This window comes from Schistocerca cancellata, chromosome 3 (assembly GCF_023864275.1).
Source record: "Schistocerca cancellata isolate TAMUIC-IGC-003103 chromosome 3, iqSchCanc2.1, whole genome shotgun sequence".
NCBI lineage: Eukaryota > Metazoa > Arthropoda > Insecta > Orthoptera > Acrididae > Schistocerca > Schistocerca cancellata.
The window spans coordinates 766653108-766680955 of record NC_064628.1 but is presented as its reverse complement, the minus strand read 5'-3'; the positions used below and the strand labels follow the sequence as shown (position 1 = coordinate 766680955).

The window sequence follows — 27848 nt, the reverse complement described above, 5'->3', positions numbered from 1 at the left end:
ATGTATATCTAAACACAGATACCCTAACAAACCCATTTCCACCTATTAGCAATGGCTCATATTGACAGTAATTGTGTGTGTGGGGAGGGGGGGGGGGAGGAGGGGGGAGGAAGGGGGGCTGGGGAGCAGGGGGTGATAACTGCTGGCAGTGGGCAAGGAGGTAAGTGGAAGAGATAAGACAGAGGAGGAAACAGGTGGCTTTCAGAGGAAGTAGCAAAACGAGGACACCAAAGGCGATATTGACAAAACAGAATAAGTAACATGAGGGTGGGCATGGGGTTAGAAGAAAGAAGAGTATGGGAGAAAGTTAAGCAGGAATAAAGTTTTGACATGTGAAGAAAAGAAGTATGGAGACTGAAAGGAAATGAAAAATGTTGGGAAAGGGCTAGGAGAGTTTTAGACTAAAATGCTTGAAGGTATGTTCCCATCTACATGGTATGTAGTTCAGGAGAGGTAGTGCTGGGTTGGAAGAACCAAATGACATCAAAAGAGAAGCTTCTACAGAACTGATTGGTTTTTATTGTAGTGTCCCTTCCACTTTCACCCATGGAGACTGAAAATTAAAAGCAAAAAGCCATTACAAGTTGTGGGAACTGCTCAAAGAAGTAAAATTATAGTCCTTATAATATAGCAAACAACAAAAAAGCCAAGTAAATATTGTGAAAGGAAATGGATTAGTTTGGTTAGATTACTCCACAAGCTAAATCATCTAAATATATGTACACTTCAGAACATAACTTGATTTGTTTTAATCAGAGATAGAGGAGTTGTCCGGTTTCAGTTTTTGTATATGCATTAACTACCTATTGATGGAATGATTATTGACATTTCAAGATACGATATTTAATGCTTTCAGAAATCACCAGCCAATCTAAATTGTAATTCAAGGCACTGATTATCTTACTCTTTTCCTCATCTGGTTGTGGATTTCTCATTTTGATGTTGAAATGACATCTATCTTCCCCTTGGCAAAATAAAATTTTGTGTTGCAATCTGCCATATGAACAATGAGTTTCTGAGGCTCACTGAACATCATCATTTATAAAATTAGGCATTATATCATGTGAGTTAAATTCTTTGCCAGCAATAATACATTCACAACTACATCTACATTCTGAAAACCACCATGAAATGCATGGCAGAGGGTATGTCCCATTGTACCATTTATTAAGGTTTCTTCCCATTCCATTCACATATGGAGCACAGGAAAAATGGTTGTTTGAATGCCTCTTGTGTGCTGTAATTGTTCTGATCTTATCCTCATGATCCCTATGTGAATGACACATAGGGGGTTGTAATATATTCCTAGAGTCATCATTTAAAGCCATTTATTGAAACTTTGTTTAACAGACATTCTTGGGATAGTTTATGACTCTCTTCAAGAGTCTGTCAGTTCAGTTTCTTCAGTATCTCTGTGACACTCTGTCATGGATCAAACCTGTGACAATTTGTGCCGCTCTTCTCTGTATATGTTCAATATCCCCTGTTAGTCCTCTTTGGTACTGGTCCCACACGCTGGAGCAATATTCTAGAATGAGTCCCTTGAGTGATTTGTTAGTAATCTCCTTTGTAAGCTGACTGCACTTCCTCAGTATCCTACCACCTGCTTTACCTACAACAGAGCCTATGTGATCATTCCACTTCATATCCCTACAAAGTGTTACATCTAGGTATTTGTATGAGTTGGCTAATTCCAACAGTGATTCATTGATTGACATTATAGTTATAGGATAACATTTTTTTTTTCATTTTGGGAAGTACACAGTTTTTCATTTTTAAACATTTAAAGCAAACTGCCAATCTTTGCACGAAACATTATCAAGATCTGCCTGAATATTTAAGCAGCTTCTTTCAGACAATACTCTTCATTAGATATAACTGCATCATCTGCCAAAAGCCTGTGGTTATTATTGATATTATGTGCAAGGCTATTAATATACAACATCAACAGCAAGGGTCCCAACACACTACCCTGGGTAACACCTGAATTTACTTCTACATCTAATGATGACTCTCCATCCAAGATAACATGCTGCATCCTCCCTACCAAAATGTCCTCAATCCAGTCACAAATTTCACTTGATACTCCTTATGATCATAATTTTGGCAATAAGCATTGTTGTGGTGCTGACTCAAATGCTCTTCGGAAATCAAGAAATTCAGTATGTCATGTGACAAAAGTGCGAGTTGGATTACTTCTACTACCCTTCTTGTAGATGGGTGTGAGTTGAGCTTTTTTCCAAGAACTGGGCACATTTTATTATTTGAGGGATCTACAATAGATTATAGCTGGAAGAGGGGCTAACTCAGCCACAAATTCAATATAGAATCTAACAGGCATTCCATTGGGCCCTGGGGCTTTGTTCATTTTTAATGATCAACTGTCCTAAACACCACTGACGCTAATACTTATTTCACCCATCTTTTCAGTGGTACGATGATTAAATTGGGGCAATTCTCCTGGGTTTTCCTTTGTAAAGGAACATTTGAAAATGGAGTTAAGCATTTCAGCTTTTGCTTTGCCACCCTCAGCTTCAGTTCCTGTCTCATTTGCTAGGAACTGGACACTTACTTTGATGCTACCAACAGCTGTTACATATGACTAGAATTTCTTTAGTTTTTGTGAAAGATCATTTGACAGTATTCTGCTATGGTAGTCATTGAAAGCATCATGCATTGCTCTCTTGACAGCCAAACACATTTCATTCAGCACTACACTTTGTTTTACTCCTGTTGCAGTAATCTCTGTTTCCTTAGAAGTTTATTTACAGTGACTGTGTACCATGGAGGATCCCTCCCATTATAGACTGTTTTACTCAGTACATATCTATCTAGGGCATTGTCTATTATTCTTTTAAACTTCAGCCATAGTTCTTCTTCATGCTCCTGCCCTATGCTAAAATTTCAAGTTCCTTATTGAGGTATAAAACTGCTGATTTTTTTAATCTAATTTACTGAACATATATATCTTTGTTTGAGTTGTCCTTTTTACATTGCTAATCATTGATGCCACAATCACATCATGGTCACTGATACGAGTTTTGATGTGGACACTTGCAAAGAGTTCAGATCTATTTGTCACCATTAGATCCAATATATTTCCATCATGAGTGGGATTGCAAATTATCTGTTGTAGGTAGTTTTCAGAGAAGGCATTTAGCAGTGTTTTACAGGATGTCTTATCATGTCCACCACTAACAAAACTAATTTTTTCAGTTGATTGTTGGATGATTAAAGTCTCCACCAATGATTACAGTATGATTTGGAAACCTATATCTGCAACAAATGCACCACTCACATTTTCCATTTGCTTATCCTTTCACCATACACTTAAAATTTTCCCAAAAATTCTCACTGCCATCAATTTCAGGTTTCAACCAGCTTTCTGTACCTAGAAGTGTGTGAATTTTGCTGCTTTTCAAGAGCACTGTTGTGAATTCTTTAACAGTTAACCATTAGGATTGTAATACTCTCATCTTTTGGAAATATTTATTTTGAGCTTTTTTGATCTTACACTGATATTTCTGTGTTTCCTACAGCAATTGTTATATGGATTGGATGGAGATACACCTAATCTAAAAAAACCTCGTGTGCATCCCACACACAGTCAGCTACCTGAACAGCAGCTCTGATGTGTAGTGTACACCTAACCCATTTAGGAGGATCCTATATTATCAACCCTATGGCACAACTCCAGGAAGTTGCAGCCTAGCGTGACACAGAACCTTTGAAGTCTCTGCTTGAGACCTTCCAATTCTCTCAGAAGCAAAGGGCCATGATCAGTTTTGGGAGCAATGCTGCAAATTGTGAGCTTTGTTGAAATTCCATGCACAAGGATGGTCTCCTGAACCTTCTCTGCCAAGAGTTGTAATGACCCAAATATGACCTCGAAGCCTAGATGACAGACGTCATGTGTTCCAATGTGCACCACAAGCTGCAGCTGATTGCACCCTGTTGCTTCAGTAGCTGCTGGAATAGCCTCTTCAGCGTAATGAGGCCCCAGGCATACACACTGAGTGTACCTGGTGTCATTTCCTGTCCTTGCTGCCATTTCTCTAAGGGATGCCATCATTTGCCGTACATTTGAACTGCTAACGATTATTAAGCCCCTGCCCTTTTGCATTTGCCTCCTCTTGATGCCACACAAAACAGGTGGAATGAGTCTCGCTGACTCAGTTTATGTGAAAGATACCTAACTTGTTGGTTTGGGAGGTCAACAAAACATCCCGAGTCCTCCCTGGTCCCTGTCCATCCTGTACAGGATGCCTAGGTCTACCACTGACATGCCACTCTGTCGTGGATGAGTAATGACAGATGCTGTACTTTCTGCAGAGGAAACAGGATCCATGGGAGAGGATAATACTTGAGTTACCTGTGGTACAGTTATCACATATACACAACTCTCAGGAGCTCTCCCAACACACCGATTTGCAGCAGCTACCAATCATCTGACAGTAGTCAGGCCAATTTTCAGCTGCTTATGAATGTCAATCAACTCATCCTATGTTTGAGAACAGCAGGGGCTACATCTTGGCTGGTGCAATGTATTACAGGACAGTGAACAAATAACTTTGAATGAAGTCTGCTGATTATCTTTTAATCTTTTGAGCCAAAAAGTTGCTAATTCCCTATAAGAATTGAAGTGATTACACAAAAAGCAACACAAAAACCTGTGAAAAAAATTATTAGTCTCCTAAAACTTTTTGGGGTTAATTATAGTTGTTAGCAAACTCGAAAACTGAGTTAATTTATGATAAATGTAGGTATCATATATGGCTACTCCTCTTTATGGGAACACTAGATGTAACAAAATATGTTTGTTAGAATATCCGCTACAGTAACTAAACCACAAACGCTGATTTACTACAAATTACTCATATATTATGCACAGGACAGTGGTAGCTTTCAAAAACTGCATTGATATGAAATTCAGAGATGATATATTCTTTGGCAGCAGCTGTGAGCCAAAAATGATGATTTGCTACAAAATAAGTTATGTATTTAAAACACTTGTACTGGTAATCTATGAAAATATATTTTTTAAGCATCCAAATATTCTCAAAAATAATAAGTTTCTCATGTAATTATGCAATGAAATCAGAAAATGATTGTTTTGGACAAGAATAGGACTACTGTTCTCAAAAATTTTAAAAGAGCACAATTAAGTTTAAGCCTACAATTGAGACAGCAGTATGAGTTTACATGGGGCTCTTGAATGTTTGAAATTTCACAGTGTATCACAATACAAACAAGTTTCAATACAATCAATGAAAGAATCTGCAGAAGCAATGTTAATAGTAAAATGTGCAATCTAGAACTTCAGATTGGCATGCAAACCTTATATACACACACACAAAGGAAAATTCTTAAGTTAGCTTTTATACATAAATAAATGTGCGAATGGCATGGATTTTTCACTTAACTGATTCTGTGCCAACTTCTGCACTTGCATACTGGAGAAGAACACTGCAACAGGAGTTTTTCTCAGTCAAAACGTGCAGCACCAACAAAGCTTGTCTTCTGTCTGTTGTAGCTAAGAACATGAATCTGTCATGTAATCAGTTGTTGATGCACTGTGCTGCTGGCTGTCAACTGTTTAGTCAACTCTAATGACAACTACATCATCAGCTGGAATTTGTTCAAGGAGATTTGTGAGCAACTGAATCAGTTCCTTGTGCTGATCACATAAAATTTGTATGCAGCAAAAAATTCTCATTTAGTGCCCTTATTGAGTCAACAACATTGATTGATCTGTTCATTGGTGTTTCTCATAAAATAAATTTGAACAGATTTGTGATCTGCATTTGGCGCTGGTAGTACTGATCCTGCACAATGGTAAAATCTGTCCTTGCACTTTGAATGTTGTCATGTAATTCTCACATACTATATTTGTTGCACCAAATTATGTCATCTGGTAACATGCATTATAATTCCATATGTTCAGCAAAAATTCTTTTGATTGGTTTGTCACCTGATACCAAAGTTGATAATGGGTGGTGAATGTAATTCTCATAATTTTACTTTTCCACTCATGCAGTACATTCATTATGTTTTAATCTTAAGTTTGAGGACACTGTGTTACATGCACAATTCGTCCGTTTTGCCAATAACTACACTTGGACGAAGACTGTAATAATAACCTCTGTCCATCACCTCCCCCCTGCTCCCTCTATATCTCTTATCCTACACTCTTTCTATCCATCTCTCCCTCCCTTATCTCTCTGTCCATATCCTCCTTCCCCTTCTTTATATCCATTCCTTCCCCCCCTCTTCCATCTCTGTCCATGTCCTTGCCCCCCCCCCTCTCTCTCTGACCTTGTTGATTGTTATTGCAAATTGAACCTTGATTGGGAATAGAAGTCAAGATGAATGTGTTAATCAGTTGGAATCATTAGTACACAGTCTATGAGAGAGACCTTTCCAGTTGCTGGATCTGTGAGGACAGTAACTTTAATAACAGTATTTTGCATAGTTTTAATCTACAAACAGATAAGATTATAAAGTTAGCCAAAAAGACAACTTTCCTGTTTTCTGATAAAAATGACTACAAAAAGGACAACAAAACCACACATTTTCACAGCAGAGTTTAGCATGTTCTTTCTTACAATCAGTTTAACTGGAAGTGTTTAGTGTATAACATGTATATATCTCCAGTGGTTTAGGCTGTGCATTGTCTGGCAGTCAGTCAGTCACTTCGTCAAGAAGGGTTTCATCCAGTTAAATCGTTCCTTGAATGTGAGAGAATTCAAACAAAACAATTTCAGTAACATTGTGAATTCATTGAAATGAAATAAATTGGAATTCATTGTTCTGACAATAATTTTTTGTTTTTTATGCATTTGTTGCAACTCTTGATGATGACTGACATTTTTTGTCTTTCTGCCCAGAAAGAAAATGATTAGTGGCAATCCTTCACCAACTCTCGAGCATGCCATGTACAACTATCCGTGAGAAAAACATGGCCATTCAAGGTTCATTCCACACACTTCCAATAACTCACCTTGGTATTTATTAATTGTAATTGCAAATGCAAGGCAAATTGGAAATGGGCCACATTTAAATCGAAATGGCAAATTGGTTGAAATCAATGGTATTTTTGCAACCAGAACATCCTTGCCTTTGAACTTTCCTATGGTTATCATTGCTTCAATCACATTTTTCATCAGTGCCTTAACAGTGAGTCTTGCTGCATTTCATAGTTTCAGTTGGTCCAGATTGTGTAACATGATTATCAGTGGACTAACTTTGAGCAGCAAACTCTGCGAGGCCATTTCAGGAATTCAGGTGGATAACTGACTATATCTGAATTGGTAATGGGATTGATTAATTGAATGCAATTGGCCTGCAATTTGACTTTAAATTTTTATGTTCAGATTGTCTATGTCCATATTTTTCACTATCAGAATAGCTCATTTGTTCAACCAAAGACGGTTTTTGTAATTTGCATTAATATGATGCAATGATTATGCAGTTGGCCTGCATTGCATGTATGCCAACCAATATTTTGACACATCACTGGTGGCATTTTTTCCCCAAAGAAATAAACTACAGACTGAAATCAATTAAATGTATGCAGCACACCAAATTTCCATGAATGGACATCAGCAACACACCAAAGATATGATCACTACCAATAACACACTGAAATATTGCTTTCTATTGTATTCATTTTCATAAAATATCAATATTCAATGTGGAATTTGTTGTTGTTATAAAAACATGTGACAGTAGGACTATAAAATAAGACTACACATGTGGACACAGTGAGATGATTCAGCAAAACAATAGGCTTAGTTAACAATTCCTCAATCACACAACTCCACACATTTATGGATAAGTGATATCAAAAATGTATCTGGATAGTGGCACACAGAGATATATAACACAGTTCCATGAGTGACAAGTGTTGATACTGATGTGAAAGTAGCTTCATCAGTGAAAAGTATGAATTCAATTAATTGATAATTAGTGATCATCCATTCGTAAAACTCTAATCATTGAGATTCACAACCTATGAGAAGCTGCAGCACTGACTGATGAAACAACAAATGTAAGCCGTGCTGACATTATATTTGCCATATTTTTATATGTTGAATACTGATACATATCAAATTTCTCCATGGCCAAATGACAGTATTACACCATACTGACAAAAAGCCATGTATTGTGATCCTATTGTTTTCTTTTGCACCCTCAAAAGTGTATGTATTGAAAACTGTACCAGTCACAAGAAGTTTGTAGAGGACCAAGTAAGCACTCTTGAAACAAGTTGCTGGGGTGGAATACCATGTAAAGCATTCTTGTGTGGTAAGAAGAGCACTGTCATTACAAAACTGATAAAGAAAAGCAATATTAGCATTTATAAAGAGTTGTGGAATTTATTGAAATTTTTGTGTTATGATCAACACAGCTTGAAACTACCACCCCTTTTCATTCAAACACTGTGTGTTTTTATTTTGATCAACTTATCTTCACTGAATAAAAACTAGACATGTATTTAACACAGTTTTACTCAGAATTCTGCATACAAGTCTTCATAAAATATTTATTGTTCCTCTTGAACTACTAGCTTACTTTCAGTAATAAATAAATACTTAATTTGATTACAGCCTATGAGTATATATGGAGTTGGCCCAGGAGCCAGAAAAGCACCTAGGTTCAAGATAAAGTATCCAGTGGTCCCATCACCTCAGAAGTACCACCTAAAAAGCTGCATTGCACCATCAACTCCAGCTCAAGCTCCATTTAACTCTGATGTACAGCGTATGAAAATGCAAGTAAATCTCAATCCTGGGTAAGAACAAAATTTTCACAAACTTTTATCTGTAGCAGTACAGAAATTGAAGATACTGAGCTATTAATTTGAAGGTATTTTCTGTGAATGTGCCAAGACATTCGATTGTGTAAAACATTAAAATATACTTGAAAAACTAAAATGTTATGACAGTCCTTATCTTCATAACAAAAAGCAGAGACCATATTGTCAAAATACATCACATGAATACAGCCAAGCTCAAACTGAAGAACATAAAGTATGAGCTCCCATGGATTACTGTACTTGGGTCCTTTCTTTTTCTTTCCATACATAAATGCCATTTGTATGACTTTAAGAAACTATTCCAAAACTGATTTTTGTATAGTTGGCTGCTCTCATATCGATGAATCCAATAGAATTCTTGAAGTAATGGGAGATCACTGCATTTGAAACACATGTCTACTCTCAACCAATATGAGTAGCGTAACACAAGCAGTGAGATGTGTAGATATGTCCATTAAAGGAAGAAATTGTCAGAGAGAACGATCTGCATAACAGTCACAGAGTTTGTTTCAGCCTTTGATTTTATAGATAACATTGATGACACGGGAGTACCAACACAGGGATCAAACTCAGCTGTGCGAGATACAGTCCAGATGATAAAAGGACAGACATCCAGCTGGTTTACAATAAACACCTTTAAGTTCTAACATTACAGAGACATGGATTATGCAGTTTCATACAAAATAAACTCCCAATACAAAAAAATAGACGTCAATGGTGTGGTGTAACCGCCTTTCTGGGGATTATTGATGTCAACAGAAAATAATTCATAGTAAATGTCTTTATGAAATATCACTTTTCTCAATGGTATCTGGAATAAACATTCTTGAGATTTGATGGGTGTAATTCAGTTTGTTCAAAATATTAAACATTGACCAGAACTTATTGCTATTTCATTGCTTCACTGCAGTTGATGTTTCCTGTAAGTTTCTTAAATGAAAACAGGCCAAGGAACACCATGGTACACCATACTGGAATCCAAAATGATTTTTTGAGGATCTTGCTAACAACTGATATATTTTAGTATATAGCAAATGAACTAATTACAATTGAATCAGTAATTTTGAAAGGGCCATATATCCACCAAAATAAAATTTTCAGGAGAAAGGATAAACTGTTTTGATTGCAAACCAAAGTGTAAAATTTCTTTGCTGTATTTAGACTACAGTGTAGGATATGTAACATAATGTGACCATAAAATTTTGTGCCAAACCAATATGTGACCTATGTCATGGTCCTTAGACCTTGTAAATAACCATCTTGAGTATCTTTATCAGCAAAACTATCCATATGGATAAATGTTTGCATTTGCAGTTCCTCTGTCACAGTCGTGAAACACTTTCTTGGGCACCTGAAGACACCAACACAATCAATGTGATCAAACAGCCCATTTTTCAAGGCATGGGTGTAGGCTTATTAAGATAGGATTTCTATGAGTATTGCCCATTATGTCAGTAAGATATCACATAAGGTATAGTTATCGTGTTCTAGGCTCAACATCAGATACCACACCCACCTGCATTGAGGTCCCATTTTTCGTACTGCTATGACATTCTCACCATAGTTCACATCCTGTTCCCCTTGGACTTTTGCTCTTTTTACTCTATCACATTTACTCAAACTACCCTTTTTCCTTCTCTTTAAACACTCACAATTACTGACACTATCACTTTCACTCATTGTAAACAAAAGTATGACATAACCCTACAAGGAAGCACTGTCAGTTGTCTAAGCAAGCTTATGCTTGGCACACAGCGCTTCAGTGGTCAACATGTGACCTAACAGCTGGTGACTTCAAAAAGCCAAACCACAGGAGATAAGGCTCTTTTTCATGGAAGGTGAAACATGACTCTTGATATCAGCCACAAAGGAGTGAGCAGGACATAGCCTTTTCACAGTGAATGCCCATTTCTTCAAACACTCCCAGATTTCAAGCTAAAATGGAAAAGTTGTGGGGATGGACATATAGACCTTTCAAACTGACTGGTTCAGTTGCATAAGTTGTTGATAATTACAAAAAATGTTGTCAAACAATGGTTACAATTGAAATGCAAGGAATGTGATACAAAGATGATTACTTATCTTTTGTTTTCATGGAAGAGTAAGTGAAATGATACAAACAAACAATGTTAATTACATTTTAGTTAATTACAATGAAACTACATTATCTCAGGCATTGCCACCATGTTTCAAGCTTATAATATGAGTACATTACTTTATAGCATGAACAGGATTTCAATATGCAATACAACAGTCCAAATAAACAATTCGTTTATGTTGTTAATCTACTTTTGTTTTATAAATTACAGTAATTATGAGGTAATTAGATGTTGTTATATGTTAGCAAGAGTAGGAAAGGGGAGAGAAGGAAACATAGTAGGTGAATATGTATTGGGGGAAAGAAATGAAAGAGGAACCCGTCTGGTAGAATATTGCACAGAGCATAACTTAATCATAGCTAACATTTGGTTTAACAATCATAAAAGAAGGTTGTACACATGGAAGAATCCTGGAAATACTAGAAGGTATCAGATAGATTATATAATGGTAAGGCAGAGATTTAGGAACCAGGTATTAAATTGTAAGACATTTCCAGGGGCAGATGTGGCCTCTGACCACAATCTATTGGTTATGAGCTGTAGATTAAAACTGAAGAAACTGCAAAAAGGTGGGAATTTAAGGAGATGGGACCTGGACAAACTGATAAAACCAGAGGTTGTACAGAGTTTCAGGGAGAGATTAAGGGAACAATTGACAGAAATGGGGGGAAAAAATACAGTAGAAGAATAATGGGTAGCTCTGAGGGATGAAGTAGTGAAGGCAGCAGAGGATCAAGTAGGTAAAAAGACTAGGGCTAGTAGAAATCCTTGGGTAACAGAAGAAATATTAAATTTAATTGATGAAAGGCGAAAATATAAAAATGCAGTAAATGAAGCAGGCAAAAAGGAATACAAACGTCTCAAACATGAGATCGGCAGGAAGTGCAAAATGGCTAAGTAGGGATGGCTAGAGGACAAATGTAAGGATGTAGAGGCTTATCTCACTAGGGGTAAGATATATACTGCCTACAGGAAAATTAAAGAGACCTTTGGAGAAAAGAGAACCACTTGTATGAATATCAAGAGCTCAGATGGAAACTCAGTTCTAAGCAAAGAAGGGAAAGCAGAAAGGTGGAAGGAGTATATAGAGGGTCTATACAAGGGCGACGGACTTGAGGACAATATTCTGGAAATGGAAGAGAATGTAGATGAAGACGAAATGGGAGATACAATACTGCGTGAAAAGTTTGACAGAGCACTGAAAGACCTGAGTTGAAACAAGGTCCCGGGAATAGTCAACATTCCTTTAGAACTACTGACGGCCTTGGGAGAACCAGTCCTGACAAAACTCTACAATCTGGTGAGCAAGATGTATGAGACAGGCAAAATACGCTCAGACTTCAAGAAGAATATAATAATTTCAATCCCAAGGAAAGCAGGTGTTGACAGATGTGAAAATTACAGAACAATCAGTTTAATAAGCCACAGCTGCAAAATAATAACACGAATTCTTTACAGATGAATGGAAAAACTAGTAGAAGCCAACCTTGGGGAAGATCAGTTTGGATTCCGTACAAATATTGGGACATGTGAGGCAATACTGACCCTATGACTTATCTTAGAAGAAAGATTAAGGAAAGGCAAACCTACGTTTCTAGCATTTGTAGACTTAGAGAAAGCTTTTGACAATGTTGACTGGAATACTCTCATTCAAATTCTAAAGGTGGTAGGGGTAAAATACAGGGAGCGAAAGGCTATTTACAATTTGTACAGAAACCAGATGGCAGTTATAAGAGTCGAGGGACATGAAAGGGAAGCAGCGGTTGGGAAGGGAGTGAGGCAGGGTTGTAGCCTCTCCCCGATGTTATTCAATCTGTATATTGAGCAAGCAGTAAAGGAAACAAAAGAAAAATTCGGAGTAGGTATTAAAATCCATGGAGAAGAAATAAAAATTTTGAGGTTCGCCGATGACATTGTAATTCTGTCAGAGACAGCAAAGGACTTGGAAGAGCAATTGAACGGAATGGACAGTGTCTTGAAAGGAGGATATAAGATGAACATCAACAAAAGCAAAATGAGGATAATGGAATGTAATCGAATTAAGTCAGGTCATGCTGAGGGAATTAGATTAGGAAATAAGACACTTACAGTAGTAAAGGAGTTTTGCTATTTGGGGAGCAAAATAAGTGATGATGGTCGAAGTAGAGAGGATATAAAATGTTGACTGGCAATGGCAAGGAAAGTGTTTCTGAAGAAGAGAATTTGTTAACATCGAGTATAGATTTAAGCATCAGGAAGTCGTTTCTGAAAGTATTTGTATGGAGTGTAGCCATGTATGGAAGTGAAACATGGACAATAAATAGTTTGGACAAGAAGAGACTAGAAGCTTTCGAAATGTGGTGCTACAGAAGAATGCTGAAGATTAGATGGGTAGATCTCATAACTAATGAGGAGGTATTGAATAGAATTGTAGAGAAGAGGAGTTTATGGCACAACTTGACAAGAAGAAGGAACCGGTTGGTAGGACATGTTCTGAGGCATCAAGGAATCACAAATTTAGCATTGGAGAGCAACGTGGAGGGTAAAAATCATAGAAGGAGACCAAGAGATGAATACATTAAGCAGATTCAGAAGGATGTAGGTTGCAGTAAGTACTGGGAGATGAAGAAGCTTGCACAGGATAGAGTAGCATGGAGAGCTGCATCAAACCAGTCTCAGGACTGAAGACCACAACAACAACAACAACATGTTAGCTGAAAAGTTTCCTCTTTTAGCTGGGATAAAATGCTGAACTCATCCACTTCACAGAGGTGATTTGTTGCTATTGCTGTAGAAAAGAAATAAGTTGAAGTCCTGGTATAACAAAGACTGACCAAGTGGGTAGTAATGCCCACATTAATTTGTGCCACATGTAATTTTGAGTTTCAACATTGTTTATTTCTGTGTTTGAAATATTTCCAGCAATGAGACACGCTATTGTACAACTGTAAAAAGGTGGCATAGTGTGTTCCTTTAAGAATCAATTACACAATTACAAAACAGATTGGCACAGAGGCCACCTCAAAACTTTGAGCAAGATTGGGTGCACAACAGTGGTTCTGCATGGGCCTTATATACACTTTGCTGCAATGAAGTGATAATTAAAGACAGAAAATTAGAGAAATACAATGAATTTTGACAGATATCAGAACACTGAATGACACTGCATGAATCCTAAAATAAAAGGACATTACATAATATATGAATTCATTACATTCACAATGAAAAGACTCAGACATGTAAATATAAAAACACATATTACATTTAAGTTGGTAGTTCATAAAATATCAAATATAATATCCCTAGTTTGTTTCCTAGCTTTAATAAAAATTTACTACATTTCAGTAATAACAGTCTTTTGAAAATGAGCCTTACAGATAGGATAATTCTTTGCAATTACATAATAAGACTTATATTTTAACTTGATTCTGTTCTTTACTTTCAAATAATATCAGATTTAAAACATGTGTCATAGACAATGATCACAGCTGTATTTTATGATTTTAAGAAAAGACTATGGTTTCAAACATTCCTACCAATTACAATGTCTACTTGAGGCACAAAGAATACATAGTACAGGTTTATTCAATCATAGCAGTTCCCAAAGTATAGCATTACTCATGTTGCCCATATCTGGTTATACTTAGGATTGCTGTTGACATGTTATTAGCTGTTCTATTATTTAATGTGAGAGGGAATCTGTTCGTAACAAATTTTAAAGAAGTGGAAAGGAACTAGCTGTTATCTTTCACAGCCAATAGCATAGAACTTGACACTATGATAAACAGAGTTGTTATAGGTTTCAAACATTATAATTACAGTATATTTGGTATCTCTTTTGTTAGTCAGTTGTTTGTAAATGAAAAGCTCTGATTGCAGTTAAACAAATTGGCAATATATGCTCTTACCAATGGATGGAAGTAATATTAATGAGTACTTTGAAATGAAGTTGTTGAAAAATATGTTAAAGAGATCAACAGGTGAAATTACTTACATTTGTCTAACCTAATGATGTAATGGTTAATCATGCAATCAAAATGAGCTTCAAAATCATATGAAAAATGAGCTGCTACATTTCAGTACACTCACCCCCATACAAAAAGTATTTACAGCCCACAGTGGACAAAACTTTTGCAGGCAATCCACAAAGTTAAGGGTTAAAGGTGAGGCCTTTCTGTAGGACTGAAACTTTTGTGGTGCTGAGGATTTTGGTAGAAAATTTAACAACAGTGTTCCAGGATTGTATGGGCTTTGGATATGGAATGTTGGTAGGGAGTTTTGGGGGATGTGACAAGTTGAAGCTAGGTAACATCTAAATGATATGATGGATTGACGAGGCAGAGTACTGTGAGTAGGTTAGGCATTTGGTAGTGGTGCCCCAGGGTGGCAGTAGGGTGTCAGCAGGTTGGATAACTTGTGGAAGTGGTGTCTGGAATGCTCTTCCAAGTGCCAGAGAGCAAGGGATTGAATTTCAGAAATGTGATGTATGTAATAGAGATTGCACAGCAGTGATATCTTGCAGAGGGAGCAGAGTTGGTTCTGGGACACCTGTGCCATGGCAATATGTTTTTGCGGTACCAAGTTTGTGAGGGACAGGGGCTAGTGGAATCTTAAAAGGTGGGGATCATTGCTAAAGATGGGGTGGGATCCAGGAAAAGGAATTTTTGTGTTTAGGCCATTGGAGGAGATTTAAGGAACAGGATGTGGAACTGGGTTTTAACCAAGGAAAGAGGTACTTTTCTGAAATGGTACAGAAGAATAGAGCAGGGGTCCATTGTGACAGGGATGGCTTTGGGCAAATGGGACATGAAGTAGGAAATGGGTAAATGAGGGCATTGAGTGGTTGAGGAGACCTGGATAACAGAAAAATACGCATAAAAATACTTATAGACATGCAAAGACATGTACAGATAGACAAAAACATGAACAAATATGCAAAAATACATAAAAATATGCATAGATACGTAAAAAGTGCACAAAAATGTGGGAAGAAAGGAATGGATGAGGTATGGGACTTCATGTGGCACAGAAAGGTGAGGAAAATAAAACGTAAAATACACAACCCTCAATACCCCATTGTAGCTGGTTATTGTGCTCCCAAGGAAAGGATTTTGGCTCACATTGACCACCACTCCTAATCAACTGTCCATAATCTAGCCTCCCACGTCAAAGATACTAATCACATCCTTCACCATCTCTCCACCATCCCCACCTCTTTACCTCCTGGTTCCCTACTGGCCAATGTTGATGTCACTTCCCTATACACCAACATCCCTCATTCCCATGGTCTAGCTGCAATTGAACACTACCTCTCCTGACATTCAAATGAGCTTCAAAATCATATGAAAAATGAGCTGTTACATTTCAGTACACTCCCCCCCCCCCCCATACAAAAAGTATTTACAGCCCCCAGTGGGCAAAACTTTTGCAGGCAATCCACAAAACAGCACTCAAAGTACAATAACTTATGCGTTCATAAGTATGACCATAAATACAATATATAAAATACGTGATTTAGTATGGCAGTAATTGAAAACATGAAACAGGATTACTATGTATATAACAATACTTTTTCAACATTCCCTTGCTACATACTTTTCTTATGATATATCTCAATAACCAATGGCCTTGCAACAAGGCAGGCAAAACTAACATAGCACCTAAGTTACATTTTGGGTTAGGCAAGCACCTCTCATACCTCCATTTTTCACTTCAAACATAATAGATAGTGATAATTCCATAGAGCTCCCTATACAAATAGTCAACTTACAGTATGTCATTTCTCCTTGTCCAGTATATTTAAATAAACATGAAAGAAATGGAGGTTCCCTCAGTTTGTATAATCACATTAAGTATAATATCTATTTTATATACAATGTAAGTAATGTAAATCAGAAGTGGTCATACTTGTGCTAGTGCACACTGCAAGTATAAACGATAATTCTGAATATAACAAACCTCGTATATGTAGACCAAGTAACACTTTTGTGTAGTGACATAATAGTTCTGATGCTTATCAAATGTGTCAATCAAAAAATTGTTTCATAAATCTCCATTTCAAGCATATACATAAGTACATTGTTGTGACTCGCTGATCATTTAAAGCGTCGCCACGCAATTACACGCGTCCTCTACATGCGGCGCTGTCTGCCAGCCATGCAGCAGCTGCGCCACCTAAGCGGCCAGCCGAGCAGCGGCCGCTAGACTGGGACTCAGTGCTCATTTGATTGCTAACGTGTACACATGTCTTGCTTGTCAACTTACTCTGTGACTTATATGTGTTGTGTCGTTCTGAAATATATGTGTTAAACTTGAAGTTATAACAATTGGCGACGAGGATGGGATTTTTCCTTTTCACCGTTGACCCACAGGGTTCCATGGCCACTGTCAAGCAACTATTGCAAAATCTCCTTGAACAGCAAATGCTTCTAACAGCGGCGATTCGCGATTTCGTCGCAGCGTCAAATGCAGGGCATTTCTCGTCGTTGGCTATACCTCCTTTTCCTCCTTACGATGAGATGGCGGAAGACAGGTCTGATTATGAAAAACGTCTTCGACAGCACTTCTTGGCATTTCATGTCACGGACGAACAACCATGTAAGTCTCTGTTCCTTTCCTGGATTTCACCTCAAATGTATCGGTTGTTGTCGCAATTGGCTCCTTTGAAGAATCCTGCGTCTTTGTCCTTTGCTGAAATGTGCTCACTTCTGTCTGTCTATTTTCAAAAGCAAACACATGTGGTAGCCTCTCGTGTTGCCTTTTATCATTGTCAAAAACAGCCTCATCAAACCTATCGCGCTTGGGCTGCTGAACTTCACGGGCTCAGTCGAAAGTGTCAGTTTGTTACTGACATTCACAAAGAATCCTATGCCGATTCCATGGTATGGGATGCTATTATCCGGTCGGCGCCCGACAAAGAAGTTCGGCAACGTGCCCTTCAGTTGGCGAATCCAACTCTGGATGAAGTTCTCTCCATTGCGCAGTCTTTTGAAATTTCTCGCGCCGCTGGGGCACAAATAGATGCGTGGGGTGATGTTGGGGAAATACAACCTCTGTGCGCTGTTGACGACGTGTGCGGCGCGTCCCTGCCGTCCGACGTGGCTGCAGTGCGCTCCCACGCGCAGCCTTGGCCTAGCCGTAAACAACCCGCTAAGAAACTACAGCAAAACCCCCGGCAACTTCCTTCATGTCCACGGTGTTTTACAAAACATCCACACGAGGATTGTCCCCAACGTTAGGCAATGTGTCACAATTGCAAAAAGAAAGGTCATGTGTCTTCCATTCGCAAATCCGACCGCATACATGATGTTCATGAACATGACGCTGATTCTGATTCTGTGTTGTCTGTCAATTGCACTTCTTCCCTTTCAGGGAAGTTATTCCTCACTGTACAAATCCTTGGTCGAGATGTTTGCATGCAAGTGGATACCGGTTCTGCTGCCACTATAATTAATTCTCAGACATATCTTCAGTTGGGTTCTCCACTCCTGTCACCTATCACTCGGCAATTACGGATGTACAATAAACAGAAGATTTCTCTCTTGGGACAGTTTAATGCTGAGGTATCTTACAAATCTGTCATTCACACTGTTCCCATATTTGTGGTCGACCAGAGCAATGCAGAAAATCTTTTTGGTTTCAATGCCTTTCGCGTTTTTGGGTTCTCCATAGATGACTCTGTCAATATTGTCTCTGATGCTATTCCTTATGCTCAACTGGATTCCTTGTCGACAACATTTTCGTCCCTTTTTTCTCCTGGGTTAGGCTGTGCAAAACACTTTGAAGTTCATATCATGCTCAAACCCACTGCTCGGCATAAGTTTTTTTGGGCTCGGCCCATTCCTGTGGCCCTTCGTGATCGGGTAAAATGGGAGTTGGATCGTCTCACTACTTCAGGGGTCTTGCTTCCTGTCACTTCCAGTGAGTGGTCCTCTCCTGTCATTGTCGTTGCTAAGCCAAATGGTGATATTCGTCTCTGTGGCGATTTCAAAGCCACTGTAAATGCTCAATGCCTCATCGACACTTACCCTATGCCCCGTCCTGAAGAACTGTTCACTAAACTTGCTGGAGGCCAGTATTTTTCTAAAATTGACCTGTCAGAAGCTTATCATCAACTTCCTCTCGACGTTGCTTCCCGGCAGTTTCTGGTCCTTAACACGCCTTTCGGCCTCTATCAATACCGACACTTGCCATTTGGGGTTGCTAGCGCCCCTGCTCTCTTTCAGCGATTCTTGGAACAATTATTGCTCACTGTCCCTGGGTGTATCAATTACATGGACAACATTGTTGTCACTGGCTCCACAACTGAAGAACATTTTCAAAATCTCTGCACACTTTTTCATATCTTACAGACTGCCGTCTTATGTGTAATCTTCAGAAATCACAATTTTTTCAGGCATCTATCACGTACTTGGGGTTCCAACTCTCTCAGGATGGTATTCGTCTGCTTCAACAAACTGTCGCTGCGATTGATGCCCTTCCTCGCCCTACGTCTGTTAAGGAACTGCAGGCCTTCTTGGGGAAAATAGCATACTATCACAAGTTTTTACCGTCTGCCGCTTCGGTGACTCAGCCGTTGCATCGCCTGTTGCATAAAAACGTGCCTTTTCACTGGTCCGCGTCATGCGAAGCGGCTTTCCAGAAACTGAAGACTATGCTGAAACAGGGCCCGTGCCTGGCTACTTATCGACCTGGCCATCATCTTGTTCTTGCCACAGACGCCTCCCAATACGGGGTCGGTGCAGTCCTTGCGCACCGTTTTTCTGACGGTTTGGAACAACCCATTGCTTATGCCTCCAAAACGCTCACGGATGTCCAACAAAAGTATTCTCAAATTGAGAAAGAAGCTTTGGCCATTATTTATGCTCTTCATAAGTTTGGTGTTTTTCTCTATGGCTCAAAATTTCATCTTGGTACGGATCACAAACCACTTGTTTCCTTGTTTCATCCATCAATGTCGCTTCCCGACAAGGCTGCACACCGCCTCCAGCATTGGGCTCTTTACTTGTCTTGTTTCAATTATGAGATTCATTTCTGGCCAATGGCTCAACATGCAAATGCTGATGCTCTGTCTCGCCTTCCCATGGGTCCTGATCAGGCATTCAATAGGGACGAACTTTTGTGTTTCCACCTGGATGTTGCCGAGCAGCGGGTTGTGGACGGGACAGGCTGGCAGCTGCTATGGGTTCTGACCCTACCCTCTCCCGGGTTTTATGCTGTATTCAGAAGGGTTGGCCAGATCGTCCACTAAGACTTCTGATCCGTTGCGGAACTACTACGCTTTGCGCTACCGCCTCACGGGTAGGTATGGTGTTATCCTCCTCTCCACTGACAATGCTTCGCCGCGTGTTGTGGTACCTGCGTCTTTGTGTGCTTCGGTCTTGCGCCTCCTTCACCAAGGGCACTGGGGTGTGTCTCGCACAAAATCTCTGGTGCGCCATCATGTATACTGGCCTGGCATCGACTCTGAAATAGCACACATGGTCGCTGCCTGCGGCCCTTGTGCGTCACAGGCCACTGCCCCGAAGTCATCTTTGTCACCGTGGCCTTCACCTGAGAAGCCCTGGGAGCACATTCATGCTGACTTTGCGGGACCCTTTTTAGGTACTTATTGGCTCTTCGTAATTGACGCCTACTGTAACTTTCCTTTCACTGTCCGTTGCATGTCGCCTACCACCGCAGCAACCACCAGTGCTCTCACCCGCATTTTTTCTTTGGAAGGCCTCCCCTCTACTCTTGTTACTGATAATGGTCCGCAATTTGCCTCTTCCGAATTTGCGGATTTTTGTGCTCGTCACGGCGTTATGCATGTCATGGCCCCGCTGTTCCATCCACAATCCAACGGTGAGGCTGAACGAATGGTCCGCACATTTAAGGCTCAGATGCGGAAACTTCTGACTTCTTCTGCTGCTGATGATGCACTTCTCCAGTTTCTGGTGTCTTACCATTTCACCCCCATGGGTGACCACAGCCTGGCTGAGCTCTTACATGGCCAACAGCCCCGCACACTACTTCATCTTCTGCGGCCTTCCACCTCACGGCCGCGGGTGCTCTCACTTGGCCGGTTCACCGCCGACGACCTCGTCTGGGTAAGGGGATATGGCAGGTGGCCAAAATGGAGCCCGGGCTGCATCTTAAGACACCGTGGCAGACGCCTGTATGAAATCCAGACGGACACGGGTGTTGCAGTGCATCATTCAGACCAGCTTCGGCCTCGTGTGCCAGCAACGCCTGTTCCAAATGCCGCTACACCACCTTTGGCTCTACCTGATGCTCGGGATCTTGGCATCTCTCAATACTCACAACACAGCCCTCTCACCATCATCGCAATGCCAGCACAAGAACGGACGCCACCAGGAGACGTGCCCAAGCAGGAACCGGATGACCATCCTCTGTCAGAGCAAATCTACTCGCCTCCTCCTCAAACGGACGCCGACACATCTCCCATGTCTCCTGTCATATCATCTGGACTTGCCGCAGTGGGCAGACGACCCCTACGTCTCCTGTCATCTCGACCCGTTATCATCGGGGACACTTCCGTCCGTACGGGAAGCCTCCTCCTCGAGACTTTACGGCGAGTCAAACAACGCCTATGGACGTTAGCCATCTCCAGGACACCTCCATCAAGACCAGTGCAACAATTTCAAAGGGGGGAAAAGTGTTGTGACTCGCCAATCATTCAAAGCACCGCCGCACAATTACGCGCATCCTCTATGTGCGGCGCTGTCTGCCAGCCATGCAGCAGCTGCGCCACCTAAGCGGCCAGCCAAGCAGCGGCTGCTAGACTGGGACTCAGTGCTCATTCTAATGCTAACGTGTAGACATGTCTTGCTTGTCAACTTACTCTGTGACTTATATGTGTTGTATCGTTCTGAAATATATGTGTTAAAATTGACGTTATAACATACATAAATAGCTAATACCTCTTACATCTGAATCTTTTTTAAGATTTATGTTCTGTACTGCTAAAAGTGGTGATGTGAACTATGCTTAAATCTTGATATTGCTGCATGGTTACACAATCAGTAAAAGGTCAAGCTTCAAACATACAACCAAAAGTTAGCCTGTTCTTCTCTTCATTCCTGAAAACATAATTCAAATTGTATGGGTGATGAAACAGCAGAGTCCACATTTCCTATCTGAGTGTCATCAAAGTGCAATGAAAAGTACAGAGTAATGCAACGACATTAGTGGTAAACTTTGTATAGAAGAATATGTCAATATGCTATACATCTGGTTGTGTATCACAGGGTGTTTCTGCTAATGTAAAAATTTCTCACCACAGCATTACCAATAACTCTTATGGTGAAATGAACAGTGGACATAACAAGACTACAATTTATTATCTATGCCTAAGGCATGTATTGCAGCTCACAAAACAGAAGCATGTCCTTAGCTCTAATTGTGTAAGAATGAGAATCATCATACAGTCAGGCAATAGCACAAAATCTACACTCTCTATCTAAATAATGGAATGTGGAACAATTTTGCAGTTTGGTAGACTTTAGCCCAAATGTTAACATGAATAGTATTGTATCATAATCCATTAGGAAGTCAGGTACAGTTTTGACCTGCTAAGAGATTCATACAATTGTTAAATTCTAATTTCTCTTCTGGATAACAGTACATATCTCACATTGTAGCAGAATAATTCAAAAGTTCATTATCAATATCTCTCCAATGTGTTAATCGTATAAGCCATAATTCATAATCTCTAAAACAAAATGTACAGTATTTTCAATTCTCATCATCCATGACAGTATAAGAGTTGAACACAATAGTGATCTGAACAAACAAATGTAGCATCATGTCCTCCTTCACATAATCAAAGTACCATCGTGTAGTGTAATAAACAGTATCTATAATCATCAGTGTATCCTCATGCTCAACATAGCTAAATTAATCATCCACTCATAAGTAACTGTGTGCTCAAGGCAAGTATGCCAAATCCACTCCATAGGAGTTGAACAACAAGTAGTTACAATTGTAGATATTGAATTATCTAAGTATGTAGTTTGAGAGCTTTGAAACACATGGCTTAACAAGACAGATGCAGTAAGACTCATTTCTTGGTTACTGGTCTAATACTGTGTATCATTATGGTAAGAGGTGTTGAAGTCTCAAATTGATGTACCAAGTAGTTTGTCAGCATATTGGAGAGTATAGTTAGTCCACAAATCTAAAACCTTTGGCAAAAATATATATATATACAAACTCTAGGGATTGGTCAATGAGAGGATATGGAACAAAACAAGTCTAATGAACTTACATCTGGAAATGCATGGTTTCCATGCTAGAGACCATTTATTCAATCATACTTTGTTACAGACATTGTGGTCTAATACATGCTGTACCATGCAGCCACAATTACAGTATGCATGGTTTCCTCCTATAGGGTGGTACTGTTCCTCATAAGTCATGTCTTAGTGACTTCTTCTGTCATAGTAATTGGTAATGTTGCATCTGATTCACTTCTCTTGCTGACTCACCTTGTAGTGGATGTGATACAGTGTTGTACACAATGGTTCTGTATTTGAATTGAGAGCTTTCCAATATGGTGTTTACTTACAGAAAGGGAAATGGCAATGTGCAGTGAGCAGCAATGTTGTGTTAGGAGAGCTACCCCCACCAGCAACCATAGCATTCAATGTTTGCAACAGTGTTTTGCTGCTTGTCTGAGATGAGGTTGTTGCAGGAAGCAGGAAACCATGAATGACGTACCCAAAATGTTTCGACACAATACTTGGAGGAAAATGTGACTAACACTGTGGAAGGCAACCACTATTGCAGTTGGCAGTTGGCCCACCAGTGCAGGGTAAGCCAGATGACCACATGGAACATTCTCCATGACAATTGTGTGGAACATTCTCCATGACAATTGTTTCTATCCTTATCACTTATAGTGCGTGCAGGGCTTACTAGTGACAGACTTTCCACATGGGGAGCAGTTTGTCACTGGTTTCTTCACCAGGCAACTACAATTCTGGGATTTGTGACATCCATTCTATTCACACATGAGGCCATCTTTACATGAAGTGGTATCTTCAACTCTCATAAGAGTCGTCTGTGGGATAGTATGCAGAACCCCCATGGTACAGTGACAGCAAATCATCAGCATTGGTGCAGCTGGAATGTGCAGGCTGGGAGAATTGGTAACTGTATTTTGGGACCAGTCTTCCTTCCATGTCACATAATAGGCTGGAACTATCATCGTTTCTTGTGGGTGACTTTGTCTTTCCTGCTGGAAGAAGAGCCAATAGATGATTCAAAGGGTTATGTGGGTGCTACATCACGGTGCTCCAGCCCACTTCACCATTAATGTCTGGGCGCATCTCAATCGTGTCTTCCCTGGTCAATGGATCAGACAAGTGGGTCCAGTTGCATGGCCTGCTCATTCATCAGATCTCAACACGTGTAGTTTCTGGTTATGGTGTCATCTCAAAAGTATTGTGTATGCAGTGCACATTCCATATGTGGAGACACTGGAGCAGCATATTCATGCTGTCTTTGACACTGTCCGGATGCAGCCTGGCCGATGTGAATGGGTAAGACAGAACATGCTACAGCACATATATGCATGTGCTGAGGCACACAGAAACCATTTTCAACACATACTGTAACTGTGGCTGGCATGATTCAGCATGTAATAGACTGCAGTCTCTGTAACAATGTATGACTGAATAAATGGTCTCTAGCATGGAAACCATTCATTTCCAGATATAAGTTCATTAGCCATTTTTGTTCCATATCCTCTCATTGATCAATACCTAGAATCAGTCGCACAGAGGTCGCCTTGTCCCAGTGTAATGATACTATTTTTGACATCATCTAAATCTTTTCTAATATATTTTAGTGCTTGACCTTGCCCTCTCCAGCTTTCAGTCTAATTTTTACCCTTGTTGATCCAGCTATTTGTCTAATTTCTCATTCTGTTTTTCAAGTTTTTCCCCAGTCTTGCTGTCTAGTTTCTGACTTTGTTTATGCATTATTCTCCCCAGTGAGCTTCACAAGCATTTTTAGAAGAGTGCCACTATTTTTAACTATCTCCTGATGACTGAAACCTTGAATCAGTGAATGAATACTGTCTGAATCTGCAACTACTTCTTCCCCTTCAAATTCTATATCACTAACATTATTTTCAACTGTCTCCTCATTATCTTGTATCAGATTTTCTATCTCCTCCACTTCCTGATTGTCAACCCTAGTGTCATCGCACATCATGAAGATATTATACAAAACAAAATCAAAACAAAAAAACTCCATAAACACCAAGTTTTTCACACAGCCTACTGAATTAATAACATTGCAGAAAAGATTAAATAACTGCAGGTCATGTACCTCAGTTGTTGTATTGTCCAAGTTGATTATAGTTACTGGTACTCACAGTTCTACAGTCTGATTTCCTCATTCTCATACTTTTTTGGATCCAGAATGTTTCAGTGTACAGCCCAAAATTTCACTGTCCAAATAAAATCATCTGTCAGTCTTGATGTTATGGTATACCTGAAACTCACAAGCTGACAGTAGAAAAAATCACCCTGTGTGTGTGTGTGTGTGTGTGTGTGTGTGTGTGTGTGTGTGTGTGTGTAACATGGTGTCACCTCATCATAACATGATATAATTAATCCTAGTATAAATGTTCTAAGAGCAGGTGAAAACCAAGTACATTTTCATAATCAAAGTTCCATCTTCTGTCTATCCAAGCATCAAAGTGTATTAATCACATAGTCAAGTGTTTATATGTAGGTGTGTAAGTTAGAGATAAAGCACAGTGTAAGAACATATGTGACATTAGAAATGTTTTACTGTTGAATTAAGTGTCAAAAGGCTGGGGTCTGTTCATTTGCCACATGCATGATGCACAATTGAGTGTGCATCCTCATGAGAGACTGCAAAGTGTAGTATATCATGAAATTTTAAACAAACAAATTAGTATACATATAAATCATGATCTCAGCTTGTGTGTCCGTACAATTTCAACTGTGTTACATTCCCAAGTCCATAAAGCTTCATTTATTTTGGATGGAAAAGTCTGTATGCATTCAGATGTGGTTTTCCTGAAATTTCAAATTGTTGAAGGTATATTTCAAAAAACTTGTTAATATCACTATACATAAACTTTATTAGGAATAGAATAGATTTGCTACTCAGCATAAAGGTGGTCCATTGTGTTGCAGACAGGCACAATGAAAAGATTGTTAAACATGTAGCTATTGGCAAAGTCTTTCTCAGCAAAGAAAAAATACACATTCTCACAGGCAAGAATACCTCATGCATTCTAGGCCACCAACACTAGCAGCTCTAACCAGAATTGTTAAGTGTAAGTGGGGGAGGATCATGGTTGGATGGTGATATAAATTAGGAGAGACATAGTTCAATGTCTGAATTAGGTTGGCTTTGGTAGGAGGGATTGGTGGCAAAGAAGTGTTTCCATTGCAGGGACCATGAGAAAGAGAGTAGGTCTTTCACATCATGGTTAAATTTGGGTGTAGGGTTAAAGGTGAGGCCTTTGTGTAGGACTGAAACTTTTGTGGTGCTGAGGATTTTGGTAGAAAATTTAACAACAGTGTTCCAGGATTGTATGGGCTTTGGATTTGGAATGTTGGTAGGGAGTTTTGGAGGATGTGACAAGTTGAAGCTAGGTAACATCTAAGTGCTGTCATGGATGACGAGGTAGAGTACTGTGAGTAGGTTAGGCATTTGGTAGTGGTGCCCCAGGGTGGCAGTAGGGTGGCAGCAGGTTGGATAACTTATGGAAGTGGTGTCTGGAATGCTCTTCCAAGTGCCAGAGAGCAAGGGATTGAATTTCAGAAATGTGATGTATGTAATAGAGATTGCTCAGCAGTGATATCTTGCAGAGGGAGCAGAGTTGGTTCTGGGACACCTGTGCCATGGCAATATGTTTTTGCAGTACCAAGTTTATGAGAGACAGGGACTAGTGGAATCTTAAAAGGTGGGGATCATTGTGTAAGATGGGGTGGGATCCAGGAAAAGGAATTTTTGTGGTTAAGCCATTGGAGGTGATTTAAGGAACAGGATATGGAACTGGGTTTTAGCCAAGGAAAGAGGTACTTTTCTGAAATGGTACAGAAGAATAGAGCAGGGGTCCATTGTGACAGGGATGGCTTTGGGCAAATGGGAAATGAAGTAGGAAATGGGTAAATGAGGGCATTGAGTGGTTGAGGAGACCTGGATAACAGAAAAATACGCATAAAAATACTTATAGGCATCCAAAGACATGTACAGATAGACAAAAACGCGAACAAATATGCAAAACTACGTAAAAATATGCACAGATACGTAAAAAGTGCACAAAAATGTGGGAAGAAAGGAATGGATGAGGTATGGGACTTCATGTGGCACAGAAAGGTGAGGAAAATAAAACGTAAAATACACAACTCTCAATACCCCATCGTAGCTGGTTATTGTGCTCCCAAGGAAAGGATTTTGGCTCACATTGACCACCACTCCTAATCAACTGTCCATAATCTAGCCTCCCATGTCAAAGATACTAACCACATCCTTCACCATCTCTCCACCATCCCCACCTCTTTACCTCCTGGTTGATGTCACTTCCCCATACACCAACATCCCTCATTCCCATGGTCTTGCTGCAATTGAACACTACCTCTCCTGACATCCTTTAGTCTCAAAACATATTACCTCTTTCCTCACTCTCAACACATAACTACTTCCTCTTTGAAGGGAAGGTATACAAACAAATCTGCGGCACAGCATGGCACCTGCATGGCACCCTTCTATGCCAACCTGTTTATGTGCCATCTAGAGGAAACATTCCTTGCCTCCCAGAACCACAAACCTCTTATGTGGTTCAGATCCATTGATGATATCTTTATGATCTGGACTTGTGGCCAAGGCATCCTAACCTCATTTTTCCACAACCTCAACACCTCCTCTCCCATCCACTTCACCTGATCCTCCACAACAACCAA

The 27848-nt window shown here is 39.7% G+C and overlaps 1 protein-coding gene across 1 annotated transcript in view; it reads left to right on the top strand.

The window, feature by feature from the left end:
* The window catches only part of LOC126177014 (uncharacterized), a 68283-nt gene that overhangs the window by 16173 nt on the left and 24262 nt on the right, over positions 1-27848 (top strand). The window contains exon 3 of the mRNA XM_049924234.1: positions 8610-8794. Coding sequence (XP_049780191.1) covers positions 8610-8794 — 185 coding nt within the window. The remainder of the gene's footprint in view (positions 1-8609; positions 8795-27848) is intronic.